At 49.6% G+C, this 17212-nt stretch overlaps 6 protein-coding genes across 6 annotated transcripts; 5 read left to right on the plus strand and 1 right to left on the minus strand.

The window, feature by feature from the left end:
- Window positions 1–136: 136 nt before the first annotated feature.
- Window positions 137–5746, plus strand: C8Q69DRAFT_198299 (hypothetical protein). Its single transcript, XM_028626051.1, has 2 exons — window positions 137–264; window positions 352–5746. Exon 2 carries the CDS (start codon window positions 461–463, stop codon window positions 5456–5458), a length of 4998 nt encoding a protein of 1665 aa, XP_028486227.1. The 5' UTR covers window positions 137–264; window positions 352–460; the 3' UTR covers window positions 5459–5746.
- C8Q69DRAFT_198380 (hypothetical protein) lies at window positions 5747–7317 on the plus strand. The gene is made up of 2 exons (XM_028626052.1): window positions 5747–6522; window positions 6625–7317. Exons 1-2 carry the CDS (start codon window positions 6035–6037, stop codon window positions 6977–6979), a joined length of 843 nt encoding a protein of 280 aa, XP_028486228.1. The 5' UTR covers window positions 5747–6034; the 3' UTR covers window positions 6980–7317.
- A 338-nt stretch (window positions 7318–7655) lies between these two features.
- On the plus strand, window positions 7656–11564 carry C8Q69DRAFT_505475 (hypothetical protein; the record flags this gene model as incomplete). Its single annotated transcript, XM_028632710.1, has 2 exons — window positions 7656–11079; window positions 11140–11564. 2 exons carry the CDS (start codon window positions 7656–7658, stop codon window positions 11562–11564), a joined length of 3849 nt encoding a protein of 1282 aa, XP_028486229.1.
- Window positions 11565–12676: 1112 nt separating this feature from the next.
- On the plus strand, window positions 12677–13872 carry C8Q69DRAFT_505476 (kelch repeat-containing protein; the record flags this gene model as incomplete). Its single annotated transcript, XM_028632711.1, has 2 exons — window positions 12677–12839; window positions 13004–13872. The coding sequence occupies 2 exons, from the start codon at window positions 12677–12679 to the stop codon at window positions 13870–13872; spliced, it is 1032 nt and encodes a 343-aa protein (XP_028486230.1).
- Window positions 13873–13965: 93 nt separating this feature from the next.
- On the minus strand, window positions 13966–16080 carry C8Q69DRAFT_198389 (hypothetical protein). Its single transcript, XM_028626053.1, has 2 exons — window positions 15871–16080; window positions 13966–15810 (listed from the first exon to the last, which is right to left on the minus strand). Exons 1-2 carry the CDS (start codon window positions 15964–15966, stop codon window positions 14059–14061), a joined length of 1848 nt encoding a protein of 615 aa, XP_028486231.1. The 5' UTR covers window positions 15967–16080; the 3' UTR covers window positions 13966–14058.
- A 253-nt stretch (window positions 16081–16333) lies between these two features.
- Window positions 16334–17098, plus strand: C8Q69DRAFT_443007 (hypothetical protein; the record flags this gene model as incomplete). Its single annotated transcript, XM_028628884.1, has 3 exons — window positions 16334–16350; window positions 16485–16989; window positions 17042–17098. 3 exons carry the CDS (start codon window positions 16334–16336, stop codon window positions 17096–17098), a joined length of 579 nt encoding a protein of 192 aa, XP_028486232.1.
- Window positions 17099–17212: the final 114 nt, after the last annotated feature.

A 17212-nucleotide genomic window follows, 5' to 3' on the forward strand; every position in this document is an offset into this window, starting at 1 on the left:
CCGTAATATCACGTGTCTGGCGCGATAAACTGGAGGGGCCGTGCGTCTGTCGTTATGATTAGTCATCGTATCCAGAGAAGGAAGGTGCTGGGGCTTCTCTTTCGGGAGCTTTACTGCCCCCATACACGACTTGCCACATCGACCTCTTCATATACGTTTGGCCAGCAAGTTCGTCTAAGTTTCATCTCACAGCCGGGATATAAACCAAACCACGTTTGAGATTGTCTTTGAGATCTTCACTACCGCTGTGGACTGGGCTGCTTTGTGGGTTCTCTGCTCCGAGTGAGCTCCGCAAACGGTCTCATCAATGAGATCTGACATTGCCCAACTATTACTTATATAATTTGACAGACAGCAGAGCGCTTCCTGAGCCGTCGTTGACACCTCAAGGTCGCCAAAATACGATGATCTCCTGTTGACTGAAAAGATCAGATCTACAGAAACTGATCCCAGATGGACCATGATGGAGGAAGATAATCAGCCCCACGAACGGGGAGGCACTGAGCCTTTCCCAGATATCATGAACGACCCTGCCTATGCGACGAATAGCGACGCGAAATTCAGAGGATTAGAAGAACCTGATACTTGTCGGATATGTCGTGGGGAGGGGTCAGAGGAAGAACCGCTGTTCTACCCTTGCAAATGCAGTGGGAGTATCAAGTTTGTCCACCAGGCCTGTTTGATGGAATGGCTGTCGCACTCACAGAAGAAATACTGTGAGCTATGCAAGACGCCTTTCCGCTTCACCAAGCTATATGACCCCAATATGCCACAAGAACTACCTGCCCCGGTTTTCTTGAAGGAGCTGGTGCTACACGGAGGTCGGACACTTGTCACTTGGCTACGGTTTCTTCTAGTCGCCTTCGTTTGGCTTGGATGGCTGCCTTGGTCGATGCGAGCGATTTGGCGTGCCCTTTTTTGGCTTGCAGACGGACATTGGCCAAACAGTGAAACGCTGCAGCGGCAGGCACTTCAGAATGAAGGGAATACTTTGAGTCAATTAGCAGCGAACAGCACTATTCGAGCGGAGCAGACACTGATTTCCAGTGCATCTGGGGTCTCTACAGCTGTGCAAGGTACTTCAAGTGCCTCGCCGTCTCTGCTTTCCCCTGTTTCTTCTATGCTCAACTTTTCTGCCGGTGAACCTTTTATTCTTAGTCTCGCCAAAAGAGCCTTTATCGGCTTATTTCCGCCAGCAATTTCGTCTTCCGGAAGCTCTTTCAATTCCAGTGATGTAAATGTGACTGTGTCTTCCCACCGTCAAAGACAACCTTCCTGGCTCTCTGATGTTACGTTCTTGAATTCTCTGACACCGTCGCCGACATTCAATAATATCTTGATAGATACCCTGGAAGGGCAACTTATTACGCTTCTGGTGGTTATTTCTTTTATTCTGGTGTTCCTGATACGGGAATGGGTTGTCCAGCAACAGCCAGCTGTTAATATCGCCGAAGGAGAACGGGAAGCAGCTGTCCAATTGATTGCTGAAAATCGCCTGAACCAGGGAGCTCGTTTTCCACCACAACAGGAGCCACTATTGCAAGTGGAAGACGAGAATAATATCGAGCAACACGATCATGACGAGTCTGATGAAGAGCCTCACGTTCCTGATGCGACGGAAACCGGCTCCTCGGGGCCAAATTCGTTTCAGAACGACAATGGGGCTCATGGAGAGGCATCTTCGTCTTTCGATGAGGGAACTATGCGCTTCGGAAACTTACCACTTGAAACATATACGTCTCGACCTATTATACAATCACGTAACGCCATGGATGATGCTTCCAGTATTCATCGTACTCTTGAGGAGACAGCTGCTACTCCGGGTAATCAAGTGTGGCCCGGACTTGAAATATTCAAGGACCTATGGACTCGTGGTGGAGGAAATCCAGATGAAGTCTTAAGGATTATCGAAGAGGAGAATCGCCAGGACGAGCTCGGGTGGATTGTCTCAGCGATGACAAGATTACAGAGGAGCAACACAGAGCACAGTCCCTTCGATGAAGGTACAGAGACTCTAGGGCCAAATCTGGGAAGGGCCGACGCTTTCGGCAGTTCGCTACAGGACCGAGTCCATCAAGGTGGCTCAGATACTGTTGACGCCGATATACCCGGACCAACTAATGACGTGCCATTCTGGAGCAGCAGACAAGATGCAGTACCTTCTTCATCCTTGCTAGCTCGAGAGGCAGACGTTCTGGCCCCGGAGTCCAACTTTCGGTTTTCTTCCAGAAACTCTAGCGTCTCATCTAGCATCATGAACAGAGACACTTCTGGCGTTCTAGGCGGGGAGATACCTTTCGAGATAGAAGATATGGGCGAGGGACGTTCTCCTGGAGCACCCGGAGAGCTCGCCCAGCAACAACGTGAAACTTCTAACGATGGTGCTGCTAATAATGCAACCAATAACAGAGAGACAGAAATCCCAGCCAACAGAGTCTCAGGTGACGCTGTTTCTCAGCCGACAACTGCTGATACTCCCGCTCATCCACCGCGAAATCTCTCTGAGAAGATCACAGATTGGCTGTGGGGTGACGTTGCTCCCTCCGATCAAGCTCAAGAACATGACCGGAATGATGTCCATGTTGAGGACATTGCTGGAGAAGGGCCGTTCGTTCATGCAGCCAACCGAGACAATGCTGCCCAACAAGATCTGCAAGGTCAAAACCAGTGGCAGGATCAAGTGGTCGATGCTGGTTTGGAGCAGAACGACGTCGATGCCGTCGAGGATGGCGATGAGTTAGAAGGAATCATGGAACTGATCGGCATGCAGGGTCCCATCTTCGGGCTTCTGCAGAATGGCGTCTTCAGTGCGGTTCTTATCTCACTGACTGTCGCCATCGGCATTTGGCTTCCGTACCTATGGGGTAAGATTGCACTGGTTTTCTTGACCAATCCGATTCAACTGTTCATTGGCGTTCCCTTGGCTCTTCTCTCTATCATCGCAGATGTCACGGTTGATACTCTCATCGGCAGCTTTGGGTACCTCGTCTACTGGATCAGTATCGTCCTGAGAGGTCTCCTAGGCCCCGTGGGAAATATGGTGCCTCTAGTTGAATGGGTTCCCCGCAATACGTCTGTCACGAGTGCCTCTCTATCGCTCATTGATGGGAGCAGTCAGCGTCTCAAAAGAGTGGTGGATGGTTTCTTCACTTTCCACGAATCTGACCTTCCCATGTTTTCCGTTCTGTCCCATCAGGCCTTGCGGATCCATGAAGCGCGGATTGTTGGTTTCTTCGAGACAATCTTTCTTGCTGGAAAGTTCATAATGTACGATTTCCCTCTGCGCGTCATGTCGCAGGGGCTGCACCAAGCATTAGTATCCGAATTTCCTACGGTGGATTTATCATCTATGCTTGCCAACATCCAACAGATCCCGAAGACGCTTGGAACTTTTGATCTCTTCTCTTTGTCAGGTCTGAAATGGGTCAATCTCAGGGTACCTGGTAGCGGGCCCGTTCAAGGTCCAGTTGACTACGATTTGGCTCGCTGGGACACCAAAGACCGTACTGTTGCAATCATCGTTGGCTATGGCTTTGCTACTGCCCTGGGTCTTCTGTATCTTCGGCTCACTGGACTCTTTTCTGGAGTCAACAGAGGCCAGAGGATTGAAGGAGTTATCGCGGACATCCTTCATCAAGCGGGAGGGGTGATGAAGGTCATTCTGATCATTGGCATTGAAATGATTGTGTTCCCGTTGTATTGCGGCACACTACTTGATGTCGCCTTAATGCCATTGTTTGAGAATGCCTCCCTGAAGTCCCGCTTGGAATTCACATCCGCCTCTCCTGTAACGTCGCTCTTTGTCCATTGGTTCATAGGGACCTGCTACATGTTTCATTTCGCTCTCTTTGTCTCGATGTGTCGCAAAATCATGAGGAGCGGTGTTCTCTACTTCATCCGTGACCCTGATGATCCTACTTTCCATCCGGTGCGAGATGTCCTCGAGCGCAATATCTCAACACAGCTTCGTAAGATTGCGTTCAGTGCCTTGGTCTACGGTGCCCTTGTTATTGTCTGTTTGGGAGGAGTTGTATGGGGTCTTTCCTACTCCTGTGCCGGTGTACTCCCCATCCACTGGTCCTCAAATGTCCCGTTCCTCGAATTCCCTGTGGATTTACTTTTCTACAACTTCGTCATGCCATTTGCTATCCGTTCAGTGAAGCCCTCCGATGGCTTGCACACGATGTATAATTGGTGGTTCCATCAATGTGCGCGGATGTTGCGGTTGACCAACTTCCTCTTTGGGGGCGAGAGACGACCAGATGAGGAAGGCCGACATGTGAGACGGAGCTGGCGTGCTGTGCTGCTGGGGAAGAAGGGCGATCCAAAAAACCCGGTTATCGGCGAAGATCAAAAGGCTTTGGTTGAGGAGAAGGGCGTAGATGCCTACTTCTTGCGCAACGGAAGGTTTGTGCGCGCTCCAGGTTCGGATCAGGTTCGAATCCCAAAGGGCGCGCAGGTATTCTTAGAAGTGACCGAAGACAACAAACGCAAGGACGGGGCCGCTGATCCGGACGACGGGCTACACGGCCGCACGAGCGACATGTTTACGCAAGTCTACATCCCTCCCTTCTTTAGACTCCGAGTGGCATTCTTTCTCTTCCTGATCTGGGTGTTTGCCGCCGTTACAGGCGTAAGCATCACCATTGTGCCTTTAGTCACTGGTCGAAAGCTCATATCGACTTTCTTCCCAAGCCCTGTCCGCGTCAACGATATCTACGCTTTCTCTGTGGGTCTGTACGTGGTCGGTGGTGCTGTATATGGTCTGGTCTACTGCCGGTCCGGAGTTTCCCTGCTAAAGGAGCGCTTACACCCGTATCTCAACTCCCCCCAACAGGCCACTCGTGCTGTCTATGAGACACTGCTGTATGCTACGAAGCTCATATACCTTGCATCCGCATTCGCTCTGCTGCTGCCGTCTCTTTTCGCTCTTGTGACGGAGCTGTATATTCTGGTACCCCTCCACACCTATCTTGAAGATGACCAGGCGCATGTGATCCATTTTATCCAAGACTGGACCCTCGGCGTCCTCTACGTTCAGATGGCCCTCCGGTTCACTTTGTGGCACTCCAGCTCGCGCCCAGCCATTGCACTGAACGCGGTCAGCCGTGGCGGTTGGCGGCAACCCCAGGTCGGTTTGGCCACGCGGGCCCTAATCCTTCCCATCTCTGTTCTTACCTTCCTGGCTGTGACTGTGCCACTTGTGTTGGGCTTCATCGTGAACCGTATCTTCTTTTACTCGGCGGCGAGCGAACTTCAGGCCAAGGTATACCGGTACGCGTATCCTACGACCCTCTTGGTCGGGTTGCTAGTATGGTCCTTCTACCTGCTTCGCCGGCAGATCGAAGCCTGGCGCGTCAACATCCGGGACGATGTCTACCTGATCGGTGAGCGACTGCACAATTTTGGGGAGAAACGTGCTCGCGACGTCGGTGTACCTCGTCGCATGATCACATGATACACAGTATACTGTGTCAGCTGGCTTGCTCTCTTGTATTCATTTGTAGATTAGAATGATTCATGAAACTTTATTATTTGATTTGCTGTCTTGATTCCTTTTACTAGCATAATACATAAGAGACTGCCACAAACCAAACACTTACCCGGGATCTCGGTGTCGATAGGCCAAGAAGACTGCAATAATAACTACACTTAGGCGTGGGAACGCCAACACGGTGTTATTATCCAGCGGTTCCTGGAGATACACTCTGTCCTGACACATCAGAGAGTCGATAAAAATTGTAGTCCACCTTCGTCAGCTCCAGAGCCAGCTGAGAGCGGCAGAAGTTTTGTCATCTCTCCAACTGCGGGGTCTCTGCAGCGGCAGACTTGGAGCAATTGGACGAACTGAACGACAATCACCCTGGCCGACTGAACATGACTGGACTCTCAAACAATTTCGAGTAGGAACCTTGCTCGCCGGAATCCCTCAGCTCAGTACCATATTGTCGAGATTCTACCCCGTATACGCTGCTGACTTGGTTATCCTATTTGCACCTCATACTACTCTTAACAATCCTCAACCAGCGACTAAATGGCTGAATTGGGAAATGCAGAGTACACGCTCTATTCCTCCCCTTTCTCCCTCTACTCTATGATGTCCCGCCACACCATCCAGCTTGGCCCTACGACGCATGACGCCAGGCCGCCCAAAAAGATCACACTTAGCTTCGTCAACCACCGCAAGAACGAGAATCTGAAGGAGGACTACCTCGTCAGGGTGAACCCCAAAGGCCAGGTCCCTGCCATGACCGGCAACATTCTTGAGCAGCCACTTACCGACAGTATCTCCATCTCGCTCTATCTGGCTGTGAAGCACTACCCGGCCATGCTGCCGGCAGAACATGCCGTCGTCATCAGAGGCCTCCTCGAGAGGATCCATGCCATCTATGGCCTGTCGTTCAGCAACAAGAACCCGACACCGGAGATGATGCAGTATAACCCTTCACCCGTGGAGGATCTTCTTAAGAGAACTGATCTCAGCCCGGGATACCGCAAGGCTCTCGAGGCCAAGCTCGAATTGTATATTACCCCTCGTGTTTCATTAGACTCGTGGGAGTCGCTCTATTATCTATTCTTGTCATCTGTCCTCTGCTGCGACCACTGACTTTCTTGATTATTTAGCCACAACAAGACCAACGCTGTAGCCTTCCAGCCAGCCGTCGTGGCCAAAGCCCGCGCAGACCTGCAGGCCATTTTTGCGGAGATCATAGAGCACCGTAAGCAAAGCGGTGCTTCCGAAGAAGACTGGACCTTTGGGACCCGGGTAGGTCCCACTGTGCTCGACAGCCATCTCCTTCCGCTTGTGCTGCGCTGCATCGAGGCCGGCAATGGCGAGTTCGTTCCCCAGGAGCTGCAGCGCTGGGCCGAGATCAAGGCAAACAGTCCCGGGTGGCAGAAGGTCATGCACGGCAGGCCAACAAGGTATGACCCTTCGATGGGCCCTGTTGAGGATATGAAGGAGATGATGTCCCTGTGAGACTCATTGTGAGATGGCTCATCATTTTCTTGAGAGTAAATGGGGTAAACCTTTGAGTAGGTATCTATCATAGTTAAGATTTAATATTATATCAACCTTCCCACAACTATAGAGTAGCATGGAGTAAGGAGCCTTCTCATAGTTCAGCATTCCCAATTGTGACTCCGTAAACATAGTCCACATGCTTTATAGTGCCCATTCTATAAGCAATCATCATCACCATCTCTTATCTCCGTGGGCCGCTGTCACGTGGTTAACACTCCAGAAGAATGATAATTGCATTGCACGTGGATACGAAAACAAAGCGACTGCCAGTCCAGTTAACTGACCCATCCTTCTTGGTTCTCCTTCCAGCACAGAAGGCATCTATCTGGACTCTTTTTCTTGCTCTTCTTCTTCTGCACCATCCACACTGCACGCGAATAAACGTGGCTGCCTGCAGCGACGATCACGGAGAGATCCCAGCGTTCAGCGACCGCAGTTCGCCACTCCCGATTGGTTAGGCAACAGAATTCCCGCCCTCATCGTCTGTCATCGCTTATATGCCTGCGCTGAGCCATCTCGCTTCCTCTGCATGCTGCATTCTACCCCCGTTTGGGGATCTCGATATTGCATGAATACATGAGAGATCGCTTGATCGCGTGCTAAAGCTGAGTCTTTGCGAGGAGCATCGAAAATGTCTGTCCTCCGACATGGAGGTTCATACCTCCAGAGACGTCTCACCAAGATGTACTCTGATACTAAGACATCCTGCGAGAGCGTCACGACGGCCTCGAAGCCAAATGACGACCCGGAACTAGTGGCGCTCCATCGCAATTACCGGATCCAGAAAGATAGACTGCTTGCGTGGGGTCTGGATTGGAGTGACGCCAGCGCCGCGCAACCGAACGATATCGATGAGTCGCTCACAGAGGCTGGCTTCAGCGACGTCGTCGCCAGCGTCATGTCCTCCATCCAGGAGCTGCTCAATGAAGCAGAGCGTCTGCAACATGTAGGTGGGACGGATCTTCCACCGAAGGGCAGTCAGGGCGATTTGCCTGCGAAAGATAATCTGAGCAATCTTCCCGCCAAGACACGTTGGACTGATGAAGATATCAATCGATCCAACGCACTGTTGAAAGATCTGACTGCATGCATTGACACCCTGTACGATCTGTCACAGTCTCGCCGGAACATGAGCATGAGCATGTCCTCGACCGGGCAGACTAGCGCCAAGCCCAAGTTGCGACCGACTCCTACTCCACGGGGTTCGAAGTCATCAGAGGACCATTCCTACTCTTTCTCTGGGGATGGGAAATTGCAGAAGGAATTCCAGGGGAGCATCGCGGAGCCTCTGGAGACAGTCAGCAGTCCTAAGCAGCAGCAGGAAGTCTTTGAGCACTCGCCATTTACCAATTTCAAAGTTGCCCCAACGGCTTTTGCAGAGAAACCTGGCAGAGAGAGCGCCTTTGATCGTTCATTCAGTTCGACGAAACATCTGTTCATTGACCGGTCTGCGCTGCAGCTCTCTGGGGCCTCACATGCCAAGAGTCCGCCGCCATATGAGGTGATCGCTGCGTCTGCGAATTCCAGGGTTATAGGGCGTATGAAGACAGAGGCATCGCCGTTCCTATCCAGTCTGACCTCTGAATCGACAGTTCCTATTTTGGCGGAATTTACTCCGATGATGCTGGAGACTCAAAATGCGATCACAGTGCCTGCAAGCCAGCGGCTCGAAGAACTGCATAGATCACTGGATCAACTGGTTGAGAACGCAAGAGTGTCGCATCTTGGACTCCTGAGATTTCTAGGATATTATATTGACATGCCAAACTCGCGATATGCGTTCATATATCAGATGCCGATGGACTATTTCCCGTTCTTGCGCAACCCAAGTGATCTGATGAAAGAGCTTAAGCCAAAACCGCTGGTTTCTTTGTTTCATTCAGGTGACGACCATCAGGATATTCCGGTGCCGAATCTGGAAAACCGCTTCCGCCTCGGGTATAATCTGATTCTGTCAATGCTTCATCTGCGCAGCCAGAACATCGTACATGGGAATATCAATAGCAGCAACATCCTTGTCTTTCCCGGTCTGAACGAATCTGAGCAGAACGAGATCGGGAACTTGACAGAGGATCTCCGACATCCTTACCTCACTTCTTTTGCACAATTCTCCGGTGATGGTCTGGCGCAAGAGCCGCTTTCCTCAGGGATGTACCGTCATCCAGATGACAAAAGACTTATCGACGACAATGCGGCCTGGGCTTACGACCTTTACTCTTTAGGACTGGTCTTGCTGGAGATCGGACTCTGGACCCCCATCAGCAGACTGTGGAAGATGAAGTACAATAACGCCATGTTCAAGCAAAGGATTGAAAACGTTTATATCAAGAAGCTGGGAGCGAAATGTGGAACGGCATATCTCCACATGGTTCAGCTGTGTCTTGATGCTCCAAACTTCCATCTCTCGCCTGAGCCTATGGGTGACCTGAATCTCCGCGTACCTGAGATCTGTCACTACCCAGCGCAAGCCTTGTCAGAATCCGATGGCGCGTTTGCATTCTCTCTCGACTTCCTCTACACTATCAGCAAAATCATCTGGCGCTGTTGTCTCGTAGACATCTTCGATGCGCCTCCTGCGGGTGACCTGGACGAGAAGCTCCCCATTGCCTTACCCCCTAGCTTGACGAGAGAGGCTACAACCGTCCGGTCAACGGATCAGATGGAACCGTTTCAGACCCATCCACCCGTCGAACAAAACAGCAGAATGCCCTTGGGCGATGTGAAAATATCCAAGATCGACGACGGTGACAAGAAGTCGAAGAAAAGAAGCCTCAAAAAGCTAACAAATATCGAAATACCCCAGCAACATTTGGATGAATGGAACTTCAACATTATGCCTCGACTGAGCAAGCTCCTGCAGAAAGTGTTGAAGGACTCGTCAGAATCGTGCAGCGCTAACCTCATGGTAACCGGCGACGGAGTTGAGAGTGCAAAGACCACAATATGCGTGACATGCTCCAATGTCAAGAAGGTCAGGGCGGCTCTCAAGAAATATTTCGTGATTGACAAGGACGGTTGGGACCTGATTGTACTCCGCGGTGATATAAAACGATCCAAGGTGCCTCATCGAAGACGCCGCAAGGCTGGGGCTGTAGATGACGTGCATGAGAATCATCCAATGGACCTTAACCCTTACTACCAGCAGAAACCAGTATGTGGTGCCTCTATTGGCGCTTTTCGGAACGAGGAGCATCTGCCACCGGTTTCATACGGTGGAGCGATTCTGGTGGATGGCATGCCATTTGGGATGACTGTGCACCACATGCTCGATGCGCCCAGTGATGACGAAGAATACCAGGATGAGGATGCCGACTGCCCACCGCGTTCTGCTGCGAACGGTCAGAGAGGCATAGAACCTTCGAGCGCGGATTTCGCATTTACGTGGTGTGAGGAGGACTTGCCAGAAACCAATTACGAATTTGAGATCACCGATGATGAGGATGATGATCGTCTCTCCCACGGTATGGATGAGACTTTCGATGACCACTGGCTCTCCGATGACTATTCTTCCGATGAAGAAGGATTTGATGGTTATGACAGCGGTGACGATGATGACACTGCTTCAATCGGAGATACAGCCGGCGTTGAGCCTGGCGAGGAGCCACAGTTGATTGTTACTCAACCTGCAATTGATGACATCCACGAGGATTTCTTTCCCTGTCCTGAGGACCGGGATGATGAACACCTAGCGTCGCATTCGCTCGGATACGTCCATGCCTCATCAGGAGTGAAGCGCTGGACTCGAAAGGGAATGAAACATGAAATCGACTGGGCCCTTATCAAGATGCACGACAACCGCATGGATACCCGTAATGTCGTTTCGGGTCGTCCTACTGGAGCGGCTCCTCAGGGATTGCCACAGAGGCATGGCCCGGGACAGGACGTCCATCTGAATAGGGTGGCACGGTTGGAGGAGCTCGGTGGTTTGAAGGTCCATTGCTGTGGCCGGACCAGTGGTCTGCAGAGTGGACAGATCTCGAAGGCAATGACATTGGTCAAGATGCATGGACGGCATTCCTTCTCTACTAGCTTCTGCGTCGACGGGAACTTTGGAGGTAAGTCCTTGTGAACGCCGTCAGGATGCGCAGCACGCTAACGCAGATTTGAATATTTAGTTCCTGGTGACTCTGGCGCTTGGGTGTTCGACAAGGCGACTGGCCGAGTTTGTGGACATGTACTCGCCTGGTCTGAGAAGAATCGTGTGGCTTACATTGCGCCCATGGAGGTGCTCCTGGAGGATATCGCTCGTACCCTTGGCGCGACCAAGGTTACTCTTCCTGGTGGTCCAGAAGAGCCCGTTGCGCCTGCTGTCCCGCAACCAGCTGCCATTGAGTCGTACTCCAGACGCCGCCAGCCACACGTGCAACTTATGGCTGATCGGCTTCCTGCCGAACTGGGAAGACTGAGCCTCGGTGGTTTTGATGAGCCTGCTCTCAGCCGAGTAGGTACGGGACGTGGTCTCAGGGATGTCTCGTCCACGTATCGTACCGTCCAGCCCCTCGTGACGCAGACGCGCGGTCTAGGAAGACAACTTGCTTGATTTCTAAATTACAGCCTCCATTATTTCCTTGTTTAAGGAGCTTGGTCCTGATGGGTGGATCCCAATCTAACTGGTCATGTGGTCTATCGTGGCCATATCCCAGGCTGCTTTGAAGACGAACATCTACCACTTCCCTTGGCACTGTTACAAAACACTACCATGTAGTTTGCTTTACTTCTCTTTTTATTACACTGCCTCACGATGATGTCTTCTGATGAACCTGCATTTTTATGATTCAGCCACGCAGATACCCCTGTTTGATGTATTTATCCTTCCAAGGCATCATCTTTTGAAAAAGTATCTTTGCTTTCTATCAATACTTGCATCTCCTACATGGAAAGAAATCGGGCGTAGTGATCTCTGTCATCAGGTAAGGAAATGTCGAATCCTAAACAGCACGGAAGCAGGGTTTGAATTGCTTGCTTGAATCTAGGTCTAGGGGGGGGGTTTGACCCCTTATTTATCTCTAGCATACAGAGAATCTAGTAGGTTCAATCCAATTCCATACGGGAACGTTGTGTAACAGATGATTGCAGATCACCTGGCGTTTGCTTTGCACGCCGACAGGAAATAGTAGAATCATAATGCTCCTACAGTTTAGTTTGGAATACTTGCGCGAATATACTCAGTTAATCAGTGGGCTTACTACAGCAAAGATCAACTATAATACATAACAGAATAGACTGATATGCTAATTCAATAACTCATTTCCAACTTAATAATAATATTGTAACCACAGTTTTTCTCTTGAACTAACGGTAACTAGCGTCAAAGTAAGTCACTAATAATAATTTTTACATTTGCACTAAACCCATCTTGGGCAAAACTTACGCCCGTATCGTGCGGTATTAATATTTCACGGGTTTTGGCTTCGGAAAGAAGAAACATGACAATAATAAATAATAATATCCTAGTGGCGTGTTCTTATCCTTTGCGTTTCCTTTTTCCAGGAATTAAATTGTGGAAATCTGTCAATAATTATTATTATTTAACTCACAATCCCCTCCTCCTCCTCACTGATTCTTTCCAGCAACCAAATCAATCAAGTCTCCTTTTCAACTTAGCTCTCACTCTCCGTCTTTCAGAAGCCTACTCAAGTTACATACATCAACATGGCGGTGCTTGGAGTATGGACAAAGCTTATTTCCGACACATCTATCCGGAGATCATCACAGACCCTCGCGGTCCTTGCAGGCAATGCATACATTTACGGCGGAGAACTCCGGCCTCGCGAGCCAGTGGACTCGATGGTGTATCGTGTAGCTCTTGATCGTGGTATGTATGGCATTCATTCATTCATTCATGCATTGGTTACATATCCTATTATCCTTGGTTATCATCAACTATAGCGAAGAGGGAAGGAAAAAAAAAGAAAAAAGAAATAATCCAAACGGGGTTAATATTTACAACTAACTAACTAACTGGATAAAAATACTTAGATATCAACACCACCAAAGAATCCACCAGACTCTCCACGATATCAACCACAACCAACAACAACATCCCCTCACCTCGGGTGGGATCCGCATCAACCGCCTTGAACGGCAAGGTGTATATCTTCTCAGGCCGTGGCGGAACCGCCATGGCGCCGATAGAAGAAAAAGGCTCATTCTGGGTGTTCAACCCTGAAAACAGCACCTGGGCTCAAGTCGCACCTAGTAGTGATCAACTCCCCTATCCCGTCGGACGGAGCTACCACGCTCTCGCGAGTGATGGGAAAGAGACGATTTTCCTCCATGCCGGATGTCCCGAGAAGGGGAGACTGAGTGATTTCTGGGCGTTTAATATCTTCACGAGGCAGTGGAGAGAGTTGGCTCCGGCGCCGAAGCCGGAGAGGGGTGGGACGTCGATTACGTATGCGGACGGGAAGGTGTTTCGTATGAATGGATTCGATGGAAATACGGAGCAAGGAGGCGCGGTGGATGTGTTGGATCTGGAGAAGAATGTCTGGGAGACAATTACTTATCAGCCGGATGGGGTGGAGGGGCCAGGACCGCGGAGTGTGAGTTGTTTGTTGGCGGTTAAGGTTGATGGGAAGTCGAAGCTGGTTACTCTGTTTGGGGAGAGGGATCCGAGTAGTTTGGGTCATCAGGGGGCGGGGAAAATGCTGGCGGATGCGTGGATGTTTGATATTGAGTCGAGGACGTGGATGGAAATCAAGAGTAAGGGCAGCGATGCGCCTGAGGCGCGCGGCTGGTTTGATGCGGATGTGGTTATTGAAGACCCGGCACGGCCCAGTATCGTTGTCCATGGGGGTCTTGCAGAGTCGAATGAACGTCTAGGCGATGTCTGGCGGCTGGATCTGTGATATGAATTCTGTTGGACCGGTTCTGGAGGTCTCGTCCAGGGAATTGGTGGCTTCTTAAACACATATGGTGCCAGGATTGATATTGACATAACATTAACTCATGAATATTTTACATCGCTAGATATATACAACAGAAGTCTCTTAGAATATCTGGAACATAACGACAGTGTCAAGAAAGAGCAATCGTTACGGGAGTGATATTTTCCCAATAAAATCCTTCCCATCCGTGTTATAATACCCGCACACCACCAGATCTACCGGCTGATCGATATCTAATAGCTTTAATTTCGACGTATCTTCCGCAACAGCTGGCAAAGCAAACGTGATGACCCGATCTTGCTCCCAATATGCAGCAATCTGAGTTATGATCCGCTTGACGAGATGCGTGGGATAGTGCGAGTGCTCGTAGCCTCTCCCTCTGGACTCGAGTCGTGGCCAGAGGACATCCAATATGTAGTGAAATATCTTGTCGGAACGCCACAGTAGCACAAGTTGCAGGAGCACCTCTGTCAGACTGAGCGTGTACACATCCCATGTGTTTGACATGGTGAAATCGAGCGTGCCGGCAATTTGGCATATACTATCTGCCAGATTGTCAAGCAGAGTAGTGGAGTGTCCGGATCCTCCAGGGGGGGCTCCATTTGCTTCTTCGAAGGCAATCTCACAGAGCATGCAATATACAGCATTCATGGCGTCTCTATGAGTCGGAAATCCATGACACATGGACGAAGCATCCTGATTCATTTGACTTGGTGTGATACGTAACGTCGGCAGCTGATCCGCATTAAGTCTGGATTTCCACACCTTCAGTCTTTCTTTCTGCACGTCTAACAAGCCGCGTAGGTGAGAGCCTCGTACAAATCCCTCTCGTGCTTCTGCAGTCTCGTCCGGAACACTATCTCTTCCTAGTAATTTGTTCAACATCTCATATGCGACGTTGCTAATCTCGCTTGACAGCTCAGATATCCGACAGCTGCCCGCCACGCAACGGTAGACCACCATCTTTGTTCGAATCTCCATGGTCTTGATAAGAATGTCGTAGATAAGATCATCCACATTCATTTCCAGGATGCACTTCATATATAGATGACCATTTGCATCCGGGAGGAGATTCGGCCCAAAAGAGCTGGCTCCTTCTCCTTCAAGAAGCAACGCAGGTGGCTTTGCTGGTCGATGGGACATGCATAAACGGTACCACAACTGCAACGCATCGGCTCCATCTGGCGAAGCCATTATCTTCGTTCTATTGTGCAGCACAAACTGGACAGAATCCCACACTGCCAGTCGAAATCTCAGATGATCTGTCGATGCATGGTGGTAATAAGCTAGGAGAACGCGCGCAGCAACAAATGCAGGCGCTTCGTGTTCAATCTCGTCAACATTTGCAGCACTGCAATACTGCAGCGCCAGATCGTGATATACTCGCGCATTGCCATGATGCAAGTTATTCACTAATGGGCTAAAGACAGATCGTCGACGGTCGTTAGCTAGAACGCGGCTCTGAACGCGCGCATCTAACATTGACAGATTCGACGCCGCGATACAGAGTACTGCGAACCGCAGACAAGGAAACATGATAAAAGATGCATCCGTAAATCGAAGAGACGCTGCCGGAAGGAGATGGCGTACATGTCTCTGGAAATGGTCAAAGTAGCTAGCCTCGAGACTGTCCGCAAAACTAACAAGAGTAGGCGGTAATTCTGAATTTCCAAGTTCACTCAGACACTTGAGCATATGAACATTACAGTTTTCACCTGCAATGTTGTCCAACACATTAGGCTTTGAATTAGCAGTAGCAGATCGCGATGGTGTCGTCTGAGTCATTCTATATTTCTGCAACAATGTTCCGTTGCAATTCCGAAAAGTAAAATCGACGCCATAACTGCATTCCAGCGATAGTCGCGCACAAGCCTGACAGCAGGGTCTTGTCTCATCGCACTAGATGGAGTTATATATAAGAATATACCCTCACGCCGATGTAAGAAAATCAGTACTAACTCGCTTGCCTCTTCTGCGACATGGCTTGCAACCCGTATGGTTGCGACGGATTTTGCGCGCTTTTACATTATTGGCAGATGCAGTCTGCGTTAGCATATTTGGTCTGGTGTGTAGTTTAAGAAGATGGAAAAAGCAATTGAAAAAGCAATCGTGGTGAGACTCGGGAAGGAAAGAAAAGGAAGATACTCCTACAAGACGCTAGAATCCAGATAGATACTGGGCCAAGCCAGTATAAGCAGGTGATTGGTTGATGAATCTAAACTAACTAAAGGGCCATAACTTTGGACATGTGATTGGGAGGACAAACAAGTCAAATATGGTGTGGCATTCCGCATGCCTCATATTAGGAGCCATCCCCCATTTCTCACCATCTCACATCCACGAACGCCCCCTTTAAATCGTGCTCCTGTATAGAACTCTGCTGAGTGTCACCACAGAATTCATACTGCGATGGAGCTTCATAATGTCACTCCCTCTGAGGTCAGCTTTGGAAAAAAGCTCTTTGTCTCCAAATTTTCTGCCATATTTCTCGTCACTGTTCGCAAAACAAAATGTGTTATGAAAGTGGCAAGTCAGGCGACGATGATGCATTTGTTATCATATAACTAATCTAGTAAGCATCATGGACGAGGACCGCGACGGTATTATGAGCCGGAGGACCGTGAATTGGATATTCATATCCTTGAGACTACCGCCTATACCCGTTTGAAAGATCATGGGCTATGCGATCGGGGAATTGTGCCTCGATTTCTTGGTTCCATGGAAAAGTTTGATCCGTCGTTCTGTCAGCCTCACTTGAAGATGTTTTTACACGATGAGTACCTTCCTAGTGCCATCTTCTTGGAGTACATACCCAACTTAGAGATGATCCAGCTGCACAACTATACGCCGCAGCGGATGAATAATCTTCTAAATAGCATCCGGGAAATCCATTCCGCATTAGTGCGACATAAAGATCCAAAACCTAGGAATATGATGATTATTAAGGATGACCCAGAAAGAGTGGTCTGGATAGATTTCGATCGAGCGGAGACATATAACGAGGATCAAATAACCGACAAACAAAAATACCTTCTGGAAAGGGAGGAAGTGATGGTTGTCGAATTCAAGAAATGCATAGTGAGTTCACTTAGTACCTAGAAAATGCTTAGCTTTCTAATTCCATTCTCAGGAGGCCGACTATCAGAACGGCAAGCTCAACGAAGCGTATCTCTTTTACTGCACTTGATGCTCTCGATTTTCGAGGCTTAGAAACCCCAATGTCGTGTCTTATTCTTTTTCCTTTGCTTTTCTTTCCCTATTCTTTTTCCGGCGATGAAGGGGAGTTTTTGATCTCAGAAGA

Source organism: Paecilomyces variotii (genome assembly GCF_004022145.1).
Source record: "Paecilomyces variotii strain CBS 101075 chromosome Unknown C8Q69scaffold_3, whole genome shotgun sequence".
Classification (NCBI taxonomy): Eukaryota; Fungi; Ascomycota; class Eurotiomycetes; order Eurotiales; family Thermoascaceae; genus Paecilomyces; species Paecilomyces variotii.